The sequence below is a fragment of the Drosophila rhopaloa genome, unplaced genomic scaffold, assembly GCF_018152115.1.
Source record: "Drosophila rhopaloa isolate 14029-0021.01 unplaced genomic scaffold, ASM1815211v1 contig_178, whole genome shotgun sequence".
Taxonomy (NCBI): domain Eukaryota; kingdom Metazoa; phylum Arthropoda; class Insecta; order Diptera; family Drosophilidae; genus Drosophila; species Drosophila rhopaloa.
Genome location: NW_025335059.1, coordinates 11,596,734 through 11,621,798, shown reverse-complemented (window position 1 = coordinate 11,621,798; position 25,065 = coordinate 11,596,734). Strand labels below are relative to the sequence as shown.

Below are 25,065 nucleotides of genomic sequence, written 5' to 3'. Positions count from 1 at the left end.
CAACAAAAAGTTACTCTTGGTAACTGGTTTAGCAGTTGTTGCATTGAGTTCTCCATTTCAATTGCATTTTTCTGAAGGCGATAAAAAGTTTTTGAACAACTATTTGGCGAAACAGAAAAAACTTAAATCTTGGGCGCAAATCTATTTCTTTTCAAGGCTTTATTTAATTTTTTTAAAGTATTAATTTAAATTCCAGAAAATAAATTCAAATCTGGTGTTAGTTGCTATTCGTTATTCGGTAAACTAAATGCCGAATGGGAAACGAAGTTAAGAGAGAGTCCTCGAGCTTTTTATTATGGTCAACATTTGTATATAAACATGGGAAAAGCTCTTTTGTTTTTTATGGCATTTCTTAAGACTTAGGTTTATCTCCGGCCATTCATTCAAATAAATTATTTGAATTTACAACGCACTTAATTTGCTTTAAATATGTAGTTGGTAGTTTAGTTGAGTTTATTATTCACCATCCACCAGAACAGAACTTCCCCCTGGGTAATTTAATAGCCTAATCTTTTTTAGCTGCAGGGTAAATTAAGATCCTGCCAGGATGTTGTTATCATATCTGTTCCCCGTCAACTGAGAAGTTGACGTGAGTTTTATCCTACACATTGTATTTGAAAGGCACTCATAACGCAAAATAGGCTAAATTTATGAGCTTCTTGCGGCAAATTTATGTGGGAACCTACCAACAATCAAGAAAAGAACGGCGCAATCCTCTCTCCCACACAGGATAAAAAAAACGCCTCTGGCCCTAAATCTAAGTCACTCATGCTCACGCTGGTTTTACAGTGAAGCCTCTTTTAGGGCACCCATACAATTCTTTTTACAACATTCACCGATAAGACATACACATAGTATGTATTTCGTGCTCTGCTTTTATATGTCTCCCTTTAAATAGCTTTATAAAAACACATTTAATTGTTGCATCCAATGAAATAGGTAAATTCTTCTGAAATTACGGCTAAACGATTGCTATTTATTGCAGCACTTAGTTTTGAACAATTCAATTCGTAGAAAATGCTGCTAACTTAAATCCTTGATTGAACGAACGATTGACTTGTTGTTTTTCAAAAATAGTTGCTTTTAACTTGATATGTATATGAAACTTCCAAGAATTTTTTTTTTTGCAGGGCAACTGGTTCCTAGAAAGATCCTGGAAAATAATTTGTTTTACCTTCAATTAAATGCACTTTTATAGCTCGTTGGGAAGAAGTGGAAAAGTGGTGGGCGCAGGGGAAAGGAATGGAAACCGGAAAAAGGACTGAAAAAGTGAAGTTCAGCTCTTGGTGGCATTGTTTAGTTTGACATGCTGTCAACAAGCGAACAGCAGCTGAAGGACTTTTGCAGGCTCCTCTGGGCACATTTAGCTTGAAATGTTCCCATCAAAAGTGTTTGACCAACGGCGAGGAAAAGATAATGCACTCATTTTGCTATAACTGCTTGCTGGAATCATAATCTATGGTTTTAATTTTCTGTTCTTTGCGGTCTCACAGTTTTTAATACAAGTATTTTGCCCATTGTTTGCTCTTCGTTTTGCATGCAGACCAGCCCTGAAATTTTCTTGGAAAATAACAAGGACAATCCTTTGCCACTCTTCGTTGGGTGTAATGGGCCTTAGCACAGAAAAAATGGAAAAATGTGGAAAATAATTAAGGAAAACCTGGAGAAGCGAGAAGAAAAATTCAAAGTTAATGCGGTCCGTGGAGGAATTTTTTAATTATGAACAGAAGGATGAGTTTTGGTAACCATCCTTTTTAGGATTTTAAAACTAATTCTATGTGGAAATATTCCATTCAATCTGGAAATATTCCATTCAATGGAATGCAATTAAGTATACAACTGGTCACAGAATCGTATAATCTTGATTGCCTTGTTCTTTTTTTAAATTTAAATCGCACATACGAAATAATATTAATTACGTTTTACAAGAGAAAAATGGACATTCACAATCAATTGGTAGTTTTTAAAACAAAGAAAAACCAATCTGTTGTCAAAGTTTTATTTAATTGTTTTTAATTAACCCGGTAATACATTAATTTTGCAACACACTTCTTGCTAAAAATAACAATATTGCCAGAGTCTAGTAGCTTTTCACATTTAGCGTCTGCAAATTTAATTGGAAAGCAAATATTGATTTTTTGAATGGAATTTAAAACAAACTGTGAAGCTGACAACAAAAATGGTATACTTCCGATTTATATACATTTTGGTTATTTTATGAATGAAAAAAAGAACTCTTTCAAATATTTTGCACACTAAAAATTTGTTTTCTTTCATGAGCTATTAATTACCCATTGAATATCAGATTTGTGCGTGAACAAAGTGAGTTTCCCCTGCGAGTGACATTTGTTCCTGTTAAATGTGTAAAAAAGAACACACACGCTCAGTTACATGTAAATAAGCTTTCAAATAGCTCATGCTCTCATGCATGAATAATTTAATTGCATGCATGATTCTCGAGTGTCGGCATAAAAAATAAATTGCAATTAATACCCGATACAAAATCAACAGCCTGAACAGGTGGTAAAAATGGGCTTTAATCATATCGTTTGTTGTGTGCGCTGAAAGTCAGAGTGGAGGAGTCTTTCAGGCTGAGGAAGGAAAACCCATGGTGTGGCACAACACGTATACGCCGTGTGTTACAGCAAGCGACAGCAGAGAAAAATCAGAAAAAGCCGGCAATAGCAACAGCTACAGCAAATCACCCAAGTGAAACTCCCTGCCTTGTCGCCTGAAATCTGGCTTTGTCCTTCGCTCCGTTCTCTTGGCTTCCTTAATGGCTCAGTCGGCATCAGGCAGTTGGCAGTTGGTAGCATTTATGGCAGCATTTATCGAAGCCTGGATTTCTTCCTCAGCTTTAGGCAGCTCCTGCCGGCGTTGCTAAAAATTTATTAGCCCGCTGATTTATTTGTTCAATTGCATGTCGCACGGTTGGGAAGTCACAGTACGATTTTGATGTGGGTACGTGCCATTAAAGGCAATTTTAATGTTTCCCCATCGCACAATAAGGGCTTCCAAAGAAGTTTGAAATTTAACCTTTCTTGGTAAGCGTAAACTGTCCATTTGTTTTATTTAAATAACCCTAATTGGCCCCATTCTCATAATGCTTATACAATTTCTTATAAATTTAGGACTTGTTCGTTTATAAATTTACAAATAGAAGGCAGTGAGTGTTTACTAAGCTTTTGCCTCTCAGTTTTTTCCCATGCGTAGGCTGTAATTTAAGAACACCTGCCTAGCTCGCATGGCTTTAAAAATACCTTTTCCCATGAATAATTGATATGGGAACCCTATTATTAACCCTCGAGGTCAAATAAATGAAGGGACCTGGCTTGACATAAGCTGACACTCGCCATTAGGTGGGCGGGAAAATTATTTTGCCCCACCGCAAATGGCATATGTATGCAACATTCTGCACCACCTTGTGGGCTACAAAAGCAGCTTAGTTTTATTCATAAAACTCTCAGATAGTTCAAGGCAATTCCCGAGTCATAATTTTCCTTTAATGCCCAAATGTGTAAAGCATTGCCAATAATATTCGTTCAATCACTCAACATACATTGTTGCCAGCGGATTAGTAATTTAAGTCTTTGTCATGGCAACGTGAGAGGGACGTTATAATTGGTATATTAATTATCGACATTTCGACCAGGTAATATTATCTAATGAAAGACATTAAAATTTAATTACATTTTGTTGAAAGCTTTATTGACGAACTTTGGCCTGAAGTAAAATGGCTCTTTTGTAAATATACCGTGTACTTTGTAGTCAATCGCAATTGATAGAAATGAATGTAATTTGAAACATTAAAATTTTATAATGTGATATTTTTGGTATGTCCTCTTTCTAGTTGTAGCTGAAATTTATTTCATTGTTATTGTATTTAGCAAAAAATATTTCCATTTAATTGGGAGTATTTTTTTTAATTTTCCTAAAGAGGTTTTACATTTCATGCAAATCATTACACATCAATAAATCTGTTGTGCAATCGGAAGCTAAGGCCAACTCACTCGAGCATCAATAAAACTGATTGTCATTTTAATTGTAGGAAACGACTTCCTTGAAGCCCACTTCCGAGCCACATTTGACATGCCGTTCGTGTTGTGGGCTTTGTGGCTATTGCCACTGTCCGTTTAAATCTCTTAAAACTTATTATTATTGTGAGATGATTGATGGACATTTGTAGGGCTTTCAATGCCAAAGCTTATTACGACAGTAATCTGGGTGAAACCATGATCGAATATGGCCAAGTGTTTGCGTAAGCCAGCTCTTAGATATATTGTAATCGATTATTGGGGATTAGATAGAGTTCGAACAAAGCAAGGTAATCTCTGGCACAATCGTACATTCTAAAGAAAGCATTCACATACACATTGTTCAATACCCACCCCAAAATATCTTTGCCCCTAAGACTTTCCCCCGACTCATGTTTATTTAATTCCTGACTTTGTTCTTTGGCTTTTGGCGGTGTTTGTCGATGTTTCTGCACGTGCTGGCTTTTCAGTGGCAAGGTCTAATTAAAATTCAGTAAAAGCCTCTGCCACAAAATGGCCCAAAAAAAGTTGCCCCGCAGCGCACAAAGCTAAATACATATGTAAACACATCGTCAGGTGCCAGGTGGGTCATCTTAACGAGTGTGGTGACAACACAGCACGTGTCATTGATTAGCACTGGAGTGCCGGCCAGCGTAATTCCCATTTAATATGCATGAGTCGCACGGAGGAGGACTTTTCCCGGCGGCAGTAGTTTTTCGCAATGGCGGAGTTGTTAGGCTCCATTGTGCAGTGAGTAAATAAAAATAAAATAATTAAAAGAAAAAGTTTCAAGAAAAAGTTTCAAAGAAAAGTTTCAAGAAATGTTGTCAGATTTGTGCTAGGTAAAATCATTTGTTAAATGCCTTTAATTAAGCAAATTCCTTTATTACCATTTCTTAATTAAAGTTTTATGTGATATACAATTGAATGATAAAAATAACCATTTAAAAGATAGGTATTTATTTAGTTATTAATAAATAAATAAATACATTTGTATGTGACATTAACATTACAATTATCCCACACAGTACACACATCGACTGTTTAATCACATAAATACATATCTAATATACATGTTTATAGCACCCAGCGGGCTCCCAGAAAGGGTGTGGTGGCATTCCCGCGGAGGAAGATGAGCCAGCATAGTCGTTCGGGTCAACGTCGGCAGACTGCCCAAATGCCGTCCCTTCCTCCTGCCCCAAAACCCACGCCTCCGAGGCCAACTACAAATCCACCACCACCTCCTCCGCCGAAGTCAGATGCGGAGAGAGCTCATCCTGCAGAATCCCTTGAGGTACTGAGCCCGATGCCATCGACAGTGGCTGCGCGGGACAGCCGACGCTTCTGGGACCTGAAGAAGAGGCACCTCATCCGGGTCTATTCCCTGTTCTCCCTCCTCTCGGCACTCGCGGTCGCCCAGCTGGTGACCTTGCGGCTTCTCAAGCTGGACTTCAACGTCTTGATAAGCCCCACGATTCCCGGCTCCGTGTGGCTGCTCCTGGCACTGGGAAGCCTCCTCACCTTGGCCTTTGTGCACCTGGCCAGCCTGTGTCCGTGCAACTACATCCTGGCCATTGTCATCATGGAGATGATCGTGTTCTTCGTCAATAGCCACCAGTGGCCGCGAGTGCCGACTGCTTGGATAGGCGGTGTCCTGGCCATCGTACTGCTCCTGAACCTCCTGCTCTTCGTGGTGGGCATGTGTCTGCCACTGAAGGTGCTGCCGGGCATCATATTCATGATAGTCGCCACACTATGCTGTGTAGTGATTGTCGTTTCGATCTACGTGATTGTGTATCTGAACGGCAATCGCTACATGCTGCGTTATGTGTCGATGGTCAGTCTGTTCTACGTGGGCAGCCTCGTCCTCTTCACGATCACCGTCGTCCACCAGCGGAGGTTTAACTACGTGGCCAAGACAGATCATGTCCTGCAGGCCTCCACCCTGGCCATGCTCTTCGTCTACATGATTCATGTCGTCTCCACTTTTGTGCGATTCGGACAGTTTCTGGTTGACCAAGTCTAAATTGTAATTGTGAAATGTATTGCTTTATTTTGAAAATAGCAGACATAATAACCCTTTGGTTTTTTATTAAATAAATTTATATTTTTAAAGGAAAACCAATCAACCTTTTGTGTAATGCTGCTGACAAATTTAAATAAACTGTTGGTATTGGAATGTTGTCTATTTTATATACCATTCTGCTTTGAGTGTCATGATTTTTCATATACTTAATATTATTTACACATTTTCATTTGCTGACGTGTGCAGATTTTTTGGCCGACAATATCAAACGTTTGGGCCTTTAGTTTGGGTCCGGTGTCCGGTTATCGAACTCTGATTCAGGAGCTTGTTTGCATATGCATTGTGTGTGAGTCTAAATGCTCTTAGCGACAAGTTTCTTTCTGTGGGCATTTCGTGTTTTATCTAAGCCCTTCTAGCCGATTAAACAGACAGTCGGACAAAGGGAAACTAAAAGGACCCGCGGCAGAAATGAAAGTAAAATAAAAAATTCTCGGCCCAGCCATATATTTCGGTATTTGTCCGTTTCCTTATCCCTTTGCAAAGGCATTTTTGGATTTGCCTTCGTTTGTTCACTTGAATGAATTTGAAAATACCCATACCCTCTTCTGGGCCACTCAATGTTGTAAATTTTGTTTGTGTTTAACCTATGATAATTTCATAAATTCCTTTTCCTTGAATAGCTTTCAACTCTTCGAAAATAGTTTGTAACCAGCAAGGCCAGCAGTATAATGATCCCAACAGGAGCATTTCCCCAGACGAATGAGCTCACTATTTACTCAACTAAAAGTATAATATTCAAGGGCTTTGTTCCTCTTTAGTTGTGGATGGTAAATTTGCCAAAAAGGCTTTGAGTCCTAAATATGAGTTGTTCTTTAGTTAAAGCTTAATAAGTTTAGACTAATAAAATTCTACAAACTCGTTTAAATTCAATAAACTTCCACTCATTTAAACTTTTTTAAAATAATATTTGTTGCACTTTTTAAAGCTCACTTTTTATGAAATAACAGAGGGAATAAAGTAAACTGAAAATTCTGTTTTGGCGATGCCTAACATGGCATTTTATTTTTTCACGAAAAATCCCTTTTAAATGGTTTCTATTAGTAAAAAAATGTGAATTTTTATTTGAGGAATTACGAGAAATTCACTAAAACTCTACTAAATAAAATGGCAACATTTCAACTTTTCATCAAGATAGATCGCCCAATTTGGACCACGTTTGTTAGAGCAATGATAAACTCGACATCAACATGGTCGTTATCATCATCAGAGAAATATGCTGCTTGAGTTAAAATTAATCATTCGGCTGCCATTTATCCTTTGTTTCGAGCCATTGTCCTACACATGTGACATCTGTGGAATTTCGTACATTTTATTTCAGGGGACAAGGCCATTTACTCCGCTCCATTATGCAAAGTTTTTGTGGTAGGGCCGCAGACAGATGTATCTTTGTGTCTCTGAATAACGAGAAGCGAATCAGCCGAGACATCAAATTAATTCACGAAATTGTTCATTTGTTCAGGAGGTCCTGGCCGAGATGCGTGGGGTAAGATGGATTAGGAGAATCTCCACCAATTTGTTTAACAAATGCCGGACTCAATCACTTGGCCGGTGTCCTGCAGTGCTGACGAAAGCCAATTTAAAAAGACAGATTTATAAAAGACAAAAAAATTGACAAAATTAGTATTTATTTATTTTGGTTGCTTACGCAAATTAGATTTTTTTTGCTATTATTAATCTAAATACTACCAATTAAAATACGGCTAATTGTGAATCCCAATTAGTTCTTTGCTAAACCTGTATTTTGTCCAAAATAATTTGGTTTTTTATGTTTGTTGCCCACAAAAAATCTATCCTGCAAAAATGGCAACATAACATATCAACACTGGTATTGTGTCCACTTCCCAGATCTCCTCCCAAAAGGATTTTTTTGGCCTCTGTCAACGCTGACTATTCCCCACAAGGATGCCATGAAATCAACTTGGTAATGTAATAAGCCAACGACGGAAATATTGAAGAAGAGGAGGCCCTGGAGGCGCATGCCGTAAAAAGTGAAACACGTCAATAGTTACGAGATGTCTGGCGAGGACAGAAAAAAGAAGCAAGGGTGGAATGTTTTTGTCACCCATAGTTAAAGGTCTCGGTGAAAGAAAGTTGCCAACTATTTGACAAATGTCAGTCGAGAATTCCTTTAGTCAGGCGCAGTAGAAAGATGAAAGTTGGAAATCCATTTTCCTTCGGGAACTTCAAGCCTTCAGGGAAACTTGTTCAGAAGTCTTACGTGTACTATATTTACATATATCATACTTTGAATGATTTGCATATTATTATTATCGACAAAAGAAAACTGTAGAACATTTAAAAAATATAAAATACGAAATATGCCTGATTAATTGTTCGTCCCTTTAGGCAATACAAAAATTTCTGTTCCAAACAATGTTAAGGAGTTCTCTTTAAATGGAAATTCTTCACCACCTAATTTTATTAGAATTGGAAAAATATTAGCCCTTCGAATTAAATTCGACCCTCTTGAGCAACGCAAACTTTGTTAATATATATCCAAACTTGGTTTAATCTAAATTTAGATGGCAACGAAACATCATTTTCACAGTACAATTAAAACTTTAACGATTATATGTTTGTCTTGGCAAATTGATGCGCGCCGAAACTTTTCAAATACCAAAATTCCTTGGCCTTCAAGCCTGCATTCCCCCTTCTTAATTCCTTGGGCATTCGTAGGCGAATTTCGGATTCCCAACATCAATATCAATATTGACTTCAACTTTCCGTTCTGTGCGAATGCCGAAGGCGATTTGTCTGTCTCCGTTTGGGCCATTTAATTGCGAGAACCTTAAGTCGAGTCAAGTACTCGGGGCACTCGGCATCTGGCTGGCTTTACATTTGATAAATGAGCTTAATCAGCTGTAGGCAGGCACTCAGCTGGTCTTCCACCTGTCTGTTGAGATTTGGAGGGGATTGGCGACAAGTCCCGAAACAGGGGTTGACAAATTAAAACACTCCTGCCAGCCGAGTGGCAAGTTCAGGACATTTTGTCATTTCGCTTGTTTGCTATCAGGAGGCAAAGAAAATGAAAGTCTTAAATATGGCCATTGGCAAATATGCTCATCATTGGCGACAGGTTTACCTTGTTGGGGGATAAGTTTAAGTTAAGTCGTGCTTTGAATGCGTCTTAACTTTAAGTTACTAGAGCAATTTACATCTATTCATGGGTGTGAGTAAACCATTAGCCATATGGCATAGTATCCGGCTTTATAATTTAATAAGTAAACTTGCCAACGAAAGCAAGGAAAAATAGAATCTCTTTGCATCTATTTATGGAGTGTGAGTAAACCATTAGCCATATGAAGTAGTATCCGGCTTTATAATTTAATAAGTAAACTTGCCAACAAATTCAAAAAAAAATAGAATCTTTAAAATAAAAATATGATGTGTTTAATACGTTTAAGCTTCTTAGTTTTAAATGCTAAATATATTTAATTGCATTCAATGCTTTGCAATGCAGAAAAGTCATTCATTAACCATATGGGAGTTGTTAGTCATAATAATAATATGATGGAAGTTAAACTTTAATAGGCAAACTTAGTTAAAAATTTGAATATTACATTTACTAAGCCCCCCATGAATTCCAATTAGCAAAGTTTATTTTCAAGAATCCTTGTAGTTTGCCATGCCTTTTCCCCGTTTACGAGCAATTCCGTTTTATCATTTTAACAGGCATCCCAGAATGTGTGCAACAAGTCCTGCGAACGGGCGCAGTGAACTTTGCTCCTTTGACCTTTGGGCCTTCACTGCCACTATTATGGCCAGCTTAACTATTTCTGGGGCGCTCGCCACTTCTCCCGGCTGACCAAATATAACTTAATGACTTGACATCATCTAGCTGAAATTAGTTTTAGTTGGGGCGGCACCACAAACTTGTGCAACAGCCGCTGCTTTTTCGGGGATTTGGCCACATGAAGCCCTAATTTGACAGCCCGCCAGGAAGGATAAAGTGAAATGAACTCGTCCGTGGAGATTTAATTAAGCACTGCCGGGCCGAGATTCAATGTTAATGTGTGGCATTGCGGTGCGCCGATATGTGTGCCGATCCAGATCTCTCAGCCTTATGCTCGCGCGGGGGCGACCCAGTTGACATTCGGCCAATATTTAGTTTTATGCTTTTGATACGCCATGTTGTCGGGGCTTAATGAATGGCCAGACAAGTGCCACTGCTCCTGGCACTCAGCTCTGCCGTTCTACGGCCTTTCCAGCCAATAACGGCTATTTTTACAGGTCAAAACTGGTTGGGTTGAAGGTCGAACAGTTTAAACGGAGTTACAGCCTCCATTCACTGCAAAATGTGGCTGTAAAAAGTAAGCTACCAGAAATTGGATCTAAAAACACGCCATAACGAAAAGAAATTGTGGATTCGCCGCTTATATTATTACCTTTCTTTTTGTCAGATACCCTTAAAAGGACTAGCTATGTATTTAATATTCAATTAATTCAGCTGGCTGTATGAAATTATATATAGTGACAACACAAAAGGCGTTGCGGGGGAAGGTCATTTGAAGGACGCCGCTCTGATGGCAGAATCTCATTTCTCAATTGTTTGCTCGTTGCTTTACTAGCACATGCATAACAATTAAATGAGTGCGCATTGCTGGTGTCCAAGCCCCAATTGCAAAATAATAAGCGGCGAATATATAACGAGGTGGCCCACTACATGCACAAACATATCTCCACAGGAATGAACGCCTCGTCGAAAGCCGAACACCCACCCACAAACATGTGCAGGATTCCTCGGCGGGCGGTCCATTGTGTTTAGACGTGCCACAAGTCCCCCGGCGGGTGGCAGCATATTAATTTTGTTTATTTCACTTCAATTTCGGACGGGCTGGTCCGGCTAAATACCGTTAAGAGTGTTGGTAATTGCCCCCATTTATGGCCATAACGGACGAGTGCCATAAGGGTTTTTCTTTTTGTGTTTTTTTTCCAAGGATCCGCTATTTTTCCAGACTGCCCACGGGCGTTCTCAGGATGAATATTTTCCCAATATCGAGTTTGATACACTTGCAGAGGGTATTTTAATTTCAATCAATAGTTTCCAACGCAGTGAAAGAGACCTTTTCGACCCTATTAAGTATATATGTATGTATGTATATTCTCGTTGTTTATACGCAAAGTTTGAGATATAACTTAAAGTTTCTGGATAAAAATCTTTTTAAAGTCTTCTTTCTATTGCAGGTAGTATATAAAACTGAGAGGGTCGGATCGGACTGTTACAGCATCTAGCTCTCATAAAAACAATGGACAAAATAACTAAAATTTTTTAACAACTTAGATTTATTATAATTTAAAACAATTTCAGGAATCATTTTATAAAAATCAACATTGCTTTATTACATATGGGGATAAAAATATAAATAAGGGTATGTAAACTTCGGCTAGCCGAAGTTTTATTTCTTTTTGGGTTTTTATTAAAAAGTTTTTAGTTATAGATAAATATTTTTCCAAGAATTAAGCACTGATTGCCAGACAACAAAATTCGAATTAGAAAAATTAAAGCAAATTAAACTCTGCATGCAGTTTACACTCCAAAACACAATTGTTGGTAAAAAGTCATTTGTATGCAAATAATTATAATATGTAAATTTGCTTAACACATAGGTAGTGAACTAACTACAAATTATGTACTGCTTCACGCCGGTTATTTAAAGTTCCGAAAACTACTTGCAAAGGTTTACTGACAAAGCGTCTTCTATGGTATAAAGCAATTTTAAGAATCAGAAACTACTTCACGACTTTCAATGAGCAATGACAAGGTGTCGTCTGGAACATGAATGAAAATGCTTGACGCCTGGGAATGTACGATAAAAATATTTATTTCTTTAGAATTCCACAGTTACTCGTAAGTCTCAAGGAGATTTGCTTTCGTCAAGTCAATGGCAAAGTGTATTGACTGCAGTTGAGAGAAGGCTGACGACGCGAAATGAATTTTCTGAGATTCTGCTCCTTTGCCAATCACATTACATGTCAGTCGGGGATAAGCTGATTAATTGTTAAGCATTTGAATGCCTTTAAGATGACAGTTGATTCGCCGATGACAAATCTCATAAGAGGCTGCATTATAAACATATACGAAACGTATCAAACGTCGTTACATATTTTCGTTTCGTTACACGTGACGTATGCGCAATGTGCAGCCGTCTGTTTAATAATGCGTTCGCTTAATCACACACACAGATAGAAACAAATACATATATACAGATACAGATATACAGATAGAAACAAATACAAATACACAGATTAGTGCTGTCAGCAGCACATTTAAAAACACGACAGTTTAGCTAAAAATAAACAAATAACTAACGGTAAAAAAATGTTTCGTTCATATGTAAATTGACTAGGACTTTTATTACCAGTTCATCGATGTATTTAATTTCGTAATTATATTACTTTTAATTACTTTTAAAAACTGTGCTTTGGTTAGGGCGTAACACACAGCTGATTTTGAAAATTTAAACTTTGTGTTTTTCATAATGGGAAAAAAGTCCGTTAAAATTTTTGAAAAAAATTGCATTCTGAGCAAGAGACGTTGGACATTATTCAAAAAAGTCTGATCAAAAAAAGTCAGAATTATCCAAATAAAAGACACAATGACAGCACTGACAAAAAAATGGAGAGGGGACATCGCAATGTCAGCAGCTGTCAGACTCGTTTTGAAGTTTTATATTTCATCAAATGATGCCATATGACGCATCTGGATGAGGGCTTCCCAGATCTCGCTCCACTCTCACTTTCCGCTGAGATGCAAAGATTATCAAGTTGTCAGACCCAGGGACATGCATTCTCATTGTCTGACTGCGAGTTAATCAAAAGATTAACCGAGACGTCGGCTGTTGTAAACAACTAGGGCCAAAAATTTAATTAAATACTCTCCACCGTCTGCGACCCAAAACGAAAACACAGAGTACCTTCTATGGATTGGAAAGCATTGATACTTACTACTTTGGGATACCTCTAACAATAAATCTAAGCTATAAGATATTACTCGCATTATTTAATAGACTCTGACTATTAAAATAATACTTGTTAAGAAAGAGATTAGAAAAAAACTAAACTAAAATATGTCATGGAAGAAAATATTGGATTCAAAGTAAATAATAATTTGCCAAAATAAATTAAAAATAATTTTTGTTTTTAATATTCATTCTTCTTCGACTTCCAGGATTTTAATTACATTTTCAGGCTATGAAAAAAATGCTGTGTAACTAATTAATTATTGATTGTACATAAATTTGATGATTTTTCTCTTTTGTTAGTCATAAAATACAGGTTTCCTTTATGCCTAACCATCTTGTCTCGTTAAAAACTACTGAGTATCAAAAAGAAAAACCGCCTAAAATAAATCACCAAGGACGAAAAAAAGGAGCCTGAATGAAAGGAAAAAAGCAACAAAGAGGGCGCAAACGCTGAACATTTTATCTCTCGGTCTTTGTCGTCTTCAGTTCGCTTTGCTTTGCTTTGCGCGAATTTCGCGCTTGTTAAACATTTTACTCGCTTGGCTGCAACTGTCGGCAACAATGCAATGTCCGCCTGTATCGCCACGCCCACGCCCACGCAGCCGCCCCTCCAACGATCTAGATTTGATAAGGGGCCGGGACCAGTGCATAAATTTTAACTGGTCATAACTTAGCGAAAAAAGATTAAGTCTTAAATTCACAAATCTTATTAAAGTTAACAAAATAATACAAAACAAAAAATTATTAATTTTGGACTTTAAAAATATTAAGTCATTAAATAATCAATTCAAAATACCTCCTAAATTTTTTTGTGTGAAAGTATTTTATTTATAGACATTTAACATATGTTCCTTGCTACGAGTGATTTTCCAAGTGCTATGAATTCTTTAATGCATTACGCATTTAGTGTTTAAAAATTTAAACATTATTTTATTTGTTTAGTCCCTATTCTCCCCATTCTGTTATTGGGATTTAAATTGAGTTAAAAATTTATAAAATTTTATTGTAATATACCATTAATAATTTTTCTTTAATTCAATCCCTAAACCTGTTGATTTCTTCACAGTGATAAGTTGGTTCAAGACAAAGTTTTCTTACGTCCGTTGTTGTTATTGGCTTTCCGCTGTGCTTTGTGGTGGTGTTTGGGTTATTTGTTACCGGATTATGATTAATTGCAGCTCCCAGATTCGCCCACCAGTCCACCGTCAGAGTTGGAAACCGGCGGAGCAGAAAGCCACACCATCTGTCGACGTTCCTCAGAGCGAGAGTAAGTCAACCTAATAATCAAATGTAAACAAAACGTGCAAAATTTGGCAATTGCGAGAACTGGATTTGGTGCTGCATCTGCAACTTTCCTCTAGAGAAGCGAGCGACACACGCAATCCCGGCGACCATCCTCATCGGGATGGGATGCAATGCATCTGTCATGTGTGTCCGTGTTGATGGCGTGCCAGCTCGTGTCAGGGAAAACTGGAAATGAAAAACTGCTAAATGCAGCTCGTGTTTGCACATCCTTTCGCTTTTCAGTGCACTGGACACAGGACAGCAAAGGAGCTTTGGTGGAGCAGGAGCGCTGCTCTGGAGTGGAAAATCGTGTGTAAATATTAATGAAATAAATTTAAACTCCAGCAACTTATTTTACAACGCGCATCCTAGCTCGTTTTACATGCTCTAACAGAAATACTAAGTAAAACAAACACAAGTTTTTCGAGTGTAAAATTCACCAGGAATATTTAACAGTTTTTGTTTATTTTTGCTAAACACACTAAATTTGTACTTAATGAAATTGAAAATGTTATTGTAGAACACTACAATAAAAGAATGCACCAAATTTGTTTATAGTTGTGATTATTCTTTATTTAATTTCAAAAACAGCTAACCTTTATAACATTTAAAAACAGGTATTAAATCTTATGCAGAACTCAGGAATCTCTTTGAATAATATTCACATAAGTAACCAAATTTGTTTATTGTTCCAATTATTCTTCAATTAATTTCAATTATCTTATTAAAAAGAAAGACATTTGAAATGGCAAGCCTTAAAAACAGGTCTTCATTTTATACAGAACTCAGTACAAGTAAGCACGTGTCCATGATTAGCGGCAATGGCCAAAGAAATTGGCTGTCGACCTGTGGATAAGAAAAATATTACCCAAATAAGGGGCAGCAAACAAATCGAACCACCGGACCGGCCGGGTCGAAGGCCACCTGACCGATGTCCAAACGTTTGTACACTCACTTGACTTGGGACATCGGACCTGGCCACCTTTTTTCCAGTCAATTGCCTTTTGAACAGCGGTTTCTCGTCTCATAATATATTTATATGAGAATGTGGGTGCCACCACTGCGCCTGGACGAAATGTCAAGGGGGAATTGCCAAAGAGGCGTTGCGCAGCCTGAAAAATGGCAAGGCTTTTGTGCCGATTGCCAATGCGATAAAAAAGTATATTGGAGGAGTGATTGCTACACTTTGATCTAGTGTTTCAATCGAGTACTTTCCAGCTTTTAAATTCCTTCTATTCTTGCTTAAAACCATTTTATAGGAATTAACAATTTTAAGTAGTAGCTGTTTTAATTGTAACAAAAAGGAAAGTAAAAACCAAAAAGTTATTAAGCTTCGGGTTCCTGCGGGACTTGTTTCTTTTGTTTTCGTTTTTTCATTCCAATTAATCTTTGTTTGCGGTGTGTGTTCAAAAATAAAACTGATAAGACCTCGTCTGAGGCTCGATTTACTTACCACTGTCCGCGGAAAGGACGAAAGGGCTTCTGCAGCCGCAGGATATCCATACATCATGCCACGCTTGATTTACGGCCTGCAGATGAAGTATACGCACCGATGTCCAAAGCAGCGAAACTGGAGCGCTATTGAAATATTTTGCATCCGAAATGCTTTAAAACGCAAGCTCGGTCTGAGTTAAGTGAAATTAATTACCTCTAAGGGTTAGCCTAATTTACATATTTTGGTTTATTTATTCTGAATTTTCCAATTAGCCGCAGATTGCGGCCGGGGCAGATTTCAGATCCAATCCGACGGTGCCCAGTTCCCGGCTTTGATTTGTGCCAAAAGCGCTTAAATGCTGAATCGCTGAGCAATTACAAACATGCGCCACTCTCACGGTACAAGATAAAAAAGAAAAACCAGCATTGCTGCGATAGAAGGGCAGGCGTGGAAATTCCTTTTCTATTTGCCATTCCGACGTGATCCCCGGCCGGAGAGGCGTGACTGGGAACCTATAACGGGTGGACAGAACCAGTGCTCCAATTTTCATAGGATTTACGGGGGAAAGGACCCCACAGTTGCTGGTGAATCGACGCAGGGCATTAAACAAATAGGAAAATTTGCTCGCCCCCTTGTTTAACTAACTGTGCAAATGATGGCAGCCGTTATGGAATCTCAATTAGGAAGTGTCGCTGCAACACGCTTTTCCTTTAAGATTTTCACTGCCTCTCAAAATGTAGCCTTTAATTAAGCTTCACATGCATAACTCGAAAAATGTTCAAATTCATTTTGTTCTTTTTCCTAGACTTTCGAGGTTATCCTTTCAATTTTTGTTTTGCTGCTTTGTTTTCATTGCTCGTCAACTTATTCAAATTTCTGAGAAATATCTTTATCTATTTATGCAAATATCAAGCTCAACAGTATTCAAATGATACACAATTTATGCAAAGGGGAATTAACCAGCAACTGAACTGGAGCAAACGGGTGACAAGGAAAACTGAATTGAAGCTTAAACCTTTAAGCAGGAAATTCCTGAAATACAATAATATATTTCTCAGGACTAACTAAAGCAGAAATAATTATTCGTAAAATTATCTTAGCTTTAAAGCTTATACAAAAAAGAAAACAATACAGTTCAGATAAAAGTGAATCAATTGGTAATCTGTAAGTCGATACATTTCATGGTATTTAGTTAACATATGTAAATAATTCTTAAATGTTTTTATTTCGTTTCAGCGAGCAGAGTAATTTTGAGAATTTCATTTGATATAGCATTGGTTTGTATTTTATGAAATCAAATCAGTTTCACTTTCACATCCCTGCAGCCAAACCGGCGTATTAAGTTCTTTTTTCGGCCTAAATAGACACATTTTCAACCTTCTGCCACTCATACTCCATTATTTTGGTTGTTCCTCGCGTTGGCATTTCTCAATTTCATAAGCAAATATACTTGTACAATTTAGTCTTCATTAACAAGCTCCAAAAATGTTTACATCAAAGAAATCAAAGAATCCCGTGATTTTTTGTTTTTATTTTTGAGCTTCCCGTTTCGCTTCTCGTATTTTGCATTTAAATGTCGACAACCATGACGTCAATAGCAGTTTGTATTTTTGCCTTAGTGTTGCTATTATTTGATAAAATTGTTTCACTCATTCCTTTGTTTGCATACAGACACTTGACGGTCGAGAAGCCAAAAATAATGGCTGTTATTCTACTGAGCCAAATATAAATCCCCCTTTTGCCAGACCCTGTTGAAATCTAAAGCAATGTCAGCTTTTATTTTTAGTCCGGCTCCAGATTGAATTCCCTTTAACCACAATCTGATTTACGACAGCTTTTGTGCGGGACGAGCATTTTAAATATGACAGTTCAAATGTCGTTGTCAACTGCTCGACTAATTAAAATGCAAGCTTTCGCCCCAAGTTTGGCCATGTGAGAAGTGCTTTCGGGACAAGTGAAGCCTTAATTAACTGCCGATTTGGGTTTTATGGCCAGTGACTTTGACCAAGTTTTGTTACTCGCCACTAAAAGTTGGCCAAAGTGCCCCTGGTTGTTGCTCAGCGGTCATTTGTCTTCGGTATTTTCTGGCTTCTCTGACTGTCAGCCGTATCAAAGGCAGGAACTTGTCCGAAAAGAAAAAGGGATCATTTGGGCCCATTCAGCTAGACATTGACCAGTCCATTTGGCCATGTCAGTTTATCTGTGTTTGGCCCATCGATCTGGCCATTACATTTGAAGTGTTATGGCCTAGACATCAGCACGTAACATGGGTTTCTTTCGCCCAACTTGGGCTATCTGTTTGCAATGGTGTGGAAGGAAACCGGAAAAAAGATGCTGAGTAAATTCAATTAAAGTGTGTGCCTAGGAAAGTTCAATTATCATGTTTAAAGAGAATTTTAGTTTCAACATGTGTATTTTTTGCCAGTTTCACTGTGCCCACTGTGCTTGTCCGCTCGTCCTGTTTTGGCTAATTAAATTTGCAAAAGCTTCGGTTCGGACAAGAGTATCCTTTTAGTTTTTAGAGTCCTGGCCGTTCTCAATGACCTCTTGGCCTCTCTACTAATTAGTCTACGAAATGTTTGTTATTTTAAGCTGCTCAGCCAACTGACCTCAGTGTATATATTAAGAAGGGTCTTACGGAGAATTTATTTGCCTTTCGTGTTTGTAAGAGCAACAAGTGCCATTTCAACCTGAGAAATTCAGCCAAAGGCGATGAGAAAACCAGACTTTTGTTGGAATTAAGGGGTGACCGTGGAAAAACCTTCGGGGCATTTAATACTTTCACGCTTCTCTTTTTTAACTATTTTCCTTGGCATTATTTTTTTGAATTCCCAAGAAGGAAACTGCGAAAGTGGAGCTCGAGGAAAACGTTAATGAAAGCCACCTGAAATTCTAATTATGCAGACGGGATGCCCAGTTAAGTCCTTAATAGTTTACTATCTCCTTATTCCTCGGAAGGCGGGACTGCATAAATTTTCCATTTTAGTTCATAATCAATTTGCGTAAGCACCCAGGGGAAGCAGTTATGGGACGTGACACTTTTTCATCGCCGATGCAATTTCATAAGGATTTTACTCCTTTATTGGCCGCTTTGTTCCGCATTACAACCGAATTGCTCGGTTAGCAATTCCACTTGTCATGTGCGGAAATTATTTCATTTAATTAATGCCTTTTATGAAATTTCACAAGCTGGCGACACATTTCCGGAGCTGAAAACTGCACCCACATTTGAGCCACATACAATTCCGATTCGGATCGTTTGGCCTTTTTTATGATCCTATCAAAAGGCACGCAATTAAGCCGCTTATGTGGCAGCCTCAAAAAAGCGGGGGAAAACACAAACAAGGAAAAAACAAGAACAGCATATGAATTTCAAAGTGGAAGTGGGCGGCTCTCGGTTCTCGGCCTGCTAAGCTCGCAATTTGTCAAATTAAGTTTACGACTCTGTCGCGGCACAAAGCATTCCATTTCAATCACACAAAAACGCAAATTGCGTGTCGAACAAAACGAGACTGGGCTCAACACTTAAACTCTTTCCCGCCTTTTAACCAGAACTTGTGCCGGCGAAAGCAGTTAAAACGCTTAATTTATGCCCGTCGGGAGTCAAATGCGCCCCTTTCCGAGGAACCTCGTAAAATATCAGACAGCTTTCAGCAGGCACAAATTGAATTATGCCGACTTTGCCAACGATTTGACGGTGTGTCGTCTGGCTGAGAAGGTTGAAAAGGAAATTGGAAGGATGAAGTGGAAATATTGGTAAGAATGCTGCACTGGTAAAAACGTGTAATAAGTTACAAAAAAAGCTGTAATGCACAAATAGATTAAATGACTTGAGGGTAAAAACAAGAGAGAACGCTATAGTCGAGTGCCTCGACTATTAGATACCCGTTACTCAGCTAAACAACTTAATATAAATATGCAATTGCAACTGTGTACAATGTAAATACATACTTGATTTGATTTGCATAGTTCTTGGGATATAGTTCGGTATTGACAAATGAAAACCATCGCAATTTCCTTTAATATAAATCCTTATCGAGAATTAACGTTGACTCTGTTGAGCACCTTGGCCAGCTGTTCCAAAGTCACCCGTTAGATGGCGCCATGAAAGGCGGAAATGTAGGCGCTAGCCAGGCTTAAGCGTTTAATGGGTTTTTGGGCGTCAGAGTGGGCGTGGCAAACTTTTATTAGGCCAATCGATAGGTATTGACGAAACAAATACATATCAATTAAAATTTTCATAATAGCATCAAAACTGTGGCCACAGCTTGTGGCTTGTGGGCGTCAGAGGGGGCGTGGCACCATTTTGAAATAAACTTGCGCTGCGTAGGAACTCCTAAGATCTACATGCAAAATGCCAATCTTCTAGCTTTTATAGTTTCCTTGATCTCAGCGTTCATACGGACAGACAGACGGACAGACGGACATGGCTAGATCGACTGGGCTAGTGATCCTGAACAAGAATATATATACTTTATAGGTTCGGAAACGCTTCCTTCTACCTGTTACATACTTTTGCACGAATACAATATACCCTTTTACTTTACGAGTAACGGGTATAATTACACCAAAAATGTACATTAATAAAAGTAAAATTTCCTAAAAGATTGCTCAATCCGAATATTACCTCAAAAATGGTGTGCATGCTAGCTTTCAGAAAAAGTTGACTCCCAAGTTGTAACATAGTGTAATACATCCAAGTTCTTAACAATCAATTTAAGTATGTTTCTTAAACAAAAGTGGGTTCTAGTTGGAAAGAGAAAGTTAAGATTAAGTCAAATTGTTCGGTAACAAAAATGCGCTTTATCAATGGGATGCTAATATTTAAAACGACCAATCTTGTAAGGGTTGTTTTAAAATACTCCAAGATAAACTTTACTTCTCCCTAGAACATAGTAGTAGTTTTCGGTTAGATAAACTACAACATTATATAGAGAAAGTAAATGTTTTAAAAATAGAAAATTAACTCAATGTAAAAACTTATATTGTCAGTCCTAAACAATTTAACTCATTTGCCAAAAGCTTTATAATACATTTCTATTTAATTTCTCAAAGCGATATCTCCTCATAATTCCACTATTCCAGAGTTTTCTATCCAACTGCATTTTCTCTGTGTAAATGGGAAAAAAGCGGACTGTCCTTGCCTGGTTTGGTCCCACAGCCCAACGGCTTCCTCTTCATATTTTTACGGCTTTCATGACTGCTCCCGTCGCCAGGAGCCTTTGTTGGCTACGTTGAGGTTTGCTTTGCTGAGGTCACAGCCCGGTTGGGATTGAAAAAATATTCAGTCGCAAAAGTTGGCAAAGTTTCTAACATTTATTAAAATTTGGGAACAGGGAAACATTTTAGCAGACCTGAAACGAGAAAATTGAATGGTAGCTAGGAAGGCTTTTTATTAAAAGGCAATTGTCCATAGCCTTGAGCAAAATTGATGCAACACTTGTTGAAAATGCCCTCAACGCTCTATTAAACTTGGGAAAACACTCCTCGAACGTGAGGCAATCTCAGGTGCTTTGTCAATTATTTTGCTGGCCAAGTATGTTTGCTTGTTTTTGGTTTGTCACGTTTGCAGCGTAAATTTGCATACCCATGTAAACGAATCTGGGTCGTCCCATCTGTGCGGAATACTACTAATCCTGCCCCAAATGCCGGTCTCACACACTCAGTTTGAGGTTCACCTAATTGCCTTTTTGGCCAAATGGCTTAGGCCAAAGTTGTTGATGACGCAGGTGGAGGTCCTGGCTCCGGAAAGAGCAATGTTAATGGGAAAGACGCCGAGTTTACACGACGCCAGCATAAATACTCCCCTTCGCCGGCAACTTAAATGGGCACCGAACATTAACGACAAAGTTGCGCCAAAGTTACAAAACTCTCTACCGTAAAAAGCTGTAAAACACGTCGAGTCCCCAGTGAAAATTGGTCCTCCCAACGGCTGCCTATTTAAATAAAATGTAAAACACGATGTCCTGACAACACAATTTCTCCTGGCTTGCAAACATTCCAGCTCAATCCCAACACACCGCAGTTATAGATGAAATATGCAAAGTTTTGTGCCAGCAATCATCAGTCAACCATTGACTAAAAGAGGAATGCTGAATATTGCATTTCTAGTTTCGATTTCGATCAAATTATTTTTCACATTTACCTAAAACCTTTCATCAAAGTTGTTCCCAAGCGAAAATTGTGGGTGAAAACCAAATCAAATATTTAAGGTAAAGGATTTCAATTTAACTGAGTGACACCCGCAAAAATTGCATGCAGTTTTCTATTAAGTTTTTGTCAATTTTCGTTGGAAATTTTTGGTTGTATTCGATTTCTAATTAATGTTAAAGTCAAATTCATGTTTCCATTCCGTCCTTGATAAAATCGGTAGAAGCAAAGTTTAAATCTACCCTCTTCTATTTAAGTAATATATCTCTTATATGGCCTGCAAATTTGCTTTTTTTTAGTAAAAGAAGTCGATTTTCTTGCGACAATAAAAATGTTATCCTTTTTAAAGATATCCGTACAACTTTTAAATTGTTTTTACATTGGTTGTTAACCTAATAATTTTCACGGTTAATCAGATTTTGAAAAACCCATTTTATATAATTGTGTCTTTTAAAAATACAAATAATTATATAACAAAATCAAGAATTAATTACAAGGCCAAAACTGTAATCTTTAAATCACATTTTCTTTGTTCAATCAGAACCCATTGCCTTAATTGTTGGACATTCTCCGAAAAAGTTTTAGCCACACTCCGTTTATCGCAACTGCCATGCATGTTTTGTGTGTGTGGAAGCTCTGTTCCATTTAAAAAGTTGTCCAAACTTGGTCTGCCTTTGGGCTCATCTTACCCCAATCACATTGTGATGGCGATTAGCTACCATCATAAACAACCTCAAAATTGTCCAACGCAATGACAGAGAAACAACAAACGAACGAAACTTCCGCACTCACTTAAGCCATGTCATTTCAATTATTTTAGCAACTTTATGATCAACATGAACCATAAAAACGCGTAAGCCGAGAATAAAAATTTAAGTTGCGGCACAAATAAATCCCGAAAAGAGAAGCATTAAACTGAGATGTGAGGATGAAGGAATTCACTAAATAAGTAAACTTAATTTGCCAAATACGTAAAAACATTTGAACCAGGGCGCATTAAAATCTTGACGGCCAGCTCTCTGGAAAATGGCAATTGTTGTTATAAATATTAAATCAACATTATACGCGGCTCATAAATTTGCCAAACGGGAGGGAATAATAAAAAAGTAAAGAGAAATAAAAATCAACCGCAAGTCCGTCTCGCGCATTCTGTGGGCGCAGATTTATTTGGCAGCCAACATGACGTATACGCCACGTGAACAGCCAGCTTGGCGGCCCTCACTCAATGCCCATCCCCTGTCCAGTCTTTTTTCACTTTAAGAGTCGCACACATTGAGTCTCTTTTAATTTGCCAAACGGCGCACTTTGACTTTATTTTCCTCGCCTCCTTGTGGCATGTTCTATATTAAAACAATATTCACACAGCATTTCGAGGGGGCAGTTCGGGGGCTGGACATTCGGGCATGCATGTAAATAATAAATATAAAGGCCAAGTGCACAGGCAGCAAAAAGAGATGCTGCAGCATGTGCTAGAATGCGTTTAATTACCAGCGTTTAAAGCGACTGTCCTTGTGTTCGGCATATGGCTCACGTTGACCCTGGAAAGTGGACATTGAACGTGACCTGTCCAGAGCATGGCTCACCTGCGTACATAAGACGGTAAGAGGATTTTGCTGAAAGGACTCTGGAAGTAAAATATGTGTACATACATATAACTAGATCAGCACATTTTAGCCTTTTGTTATCCACTTGTGGTTTATTTGACAAATTAACATGCAGCGATTTCAGAGTTTTAATTTATTTGTTTTGCTTTATTTTAAAGGGGAACATATAAAGATAAATTTTAAAAATAAGTAGTACTTACAAAAAAGTGATAAAAGGTAAAGGGCTACACCCATTTGAGAGCAACAAAGTCAAACCTTACTACAAAATAATCAGAAACAAGCCCATGAATAAGCACCACTAACATCATTAGTACAATTTAAATAACAACTTTAGCTATGCTTATTTAGCTAATTAATGAATCGTTGCGCGTTGATGTACTTTTAAAATTAAACAAATAAAAAACATTTGCATGGCCGAGTAAATGTTAGCAAATTAGTTAAGTCGCAAAAAAAAGTTGTCAAGTGCAGTTAAATAATTGTACTGCAGAGTCACCAAATGTTTTTGCGCATGCAAATAAAATAATTCGTATTAAAATTCTCGTAGAGTAACATTGTAAATGTTTACCTAGCAGAATCCAGTTAACCAATCATTTTTGGTTTCTGGCTGCTAATAAACATAGTATAAAAAGTTGGGAAATGGCTTTTTAATAGCCTTGCAAATATAAAACAGATTTTGCCTGACATTCAGTCGTAAAATTAAATAATACATTTTAATACGTTTTGATGTGACAACGACTTGTTGGCGCCTGGAAAAATTTGGAAAGTTTTTCTACACATTTGTTTACGCCGTCTGAGCCCAAAACTCATAAATATTTATGGATCCCAATTCGAATTAGAGACCTACGGAAAGATAACATTTGACTGAGCTTATCATGTGACATTATTGTTATTGTTATCTTGTTTATTATGAATAAATATTCGGAATCATTCCCATCTGCTTATTAATTTGCATTTGAAATTTTCCGATCCCATTCTACGACAAGAAGTCCAATATGCTGCTTTCATTTCCTATGAAATTTCTTCCATTCAAATGAACTGTAACAGTAGGCGTGTTATATTGTTTAGACGTCTGCAGAGGTGTAGGTATCCTGGGTGTTTGGGGATGAGATTCGGGGGGAGCTCCCAAGATGGAGATAATGGACTTAGACATAACAATGCCGAGCCCTGCCAGCCTCGTCCTTGAAACTTTTTTGCATGGCAAATTAGAAAACAAACTGAGTTTATTATTTTGATTAAACTTCTCACACAGCGCCAGGCTCTGTGTGGTCTTGAATGATGATAAGGCAGGATTTTCACTGTAATTTCATTTTAAAGTCAACATTTATTTTGTGGGGAAAACATTTTGAAGATAAGAAAAGCAAACATTAGTTTAAAATGCTTAGAAGACAAAATATTAGTTGATTTTGAGTGAGCTCTTAATATTTAAGGAGTGAAATTTTCTTTTAAACATACTGCGAGCTTCAATTAATATTAAAATGTACATGGTTTAAGAAAGTAGTAAAAACAACTC

General features: G+C 37.7%; 1 protein-coding gene across 1 annotated transcript; it reads left to right on the top strand.

Annotated features, from left to right (window-relative positions):
- The first annotated feature begins 5,070 nt into the window (after window positions 1-5,070).
- LOC108052156 lies at window positions 5,071-6,155 on the top strand. The gene has a single exon (XM_017134487.2). The coding sequence runs from the start codon at window positions 5,167-5,169 to the stop codon at window positions 6,058-6,060; it is 894 nt and encodes a 297-aa protein (XP_016989976.2). The 5' UTR covers window positions 5,071-5,166; the 3' UTR covers window positions 6,061-6,155.
- Window positions 6,156-25,065: the final 18,910 nt, after the last annotated feature.

What these genes read in the sequence shown, in the direction of transcription:
- LOC108052156 (XM_017134487.2), top strand. Translation starts at nt 5,167, where the DNA reads ATGAGCCAGCATAGTCGTTCGGGTCAACGTCGGCAGACTGCCCAAATG.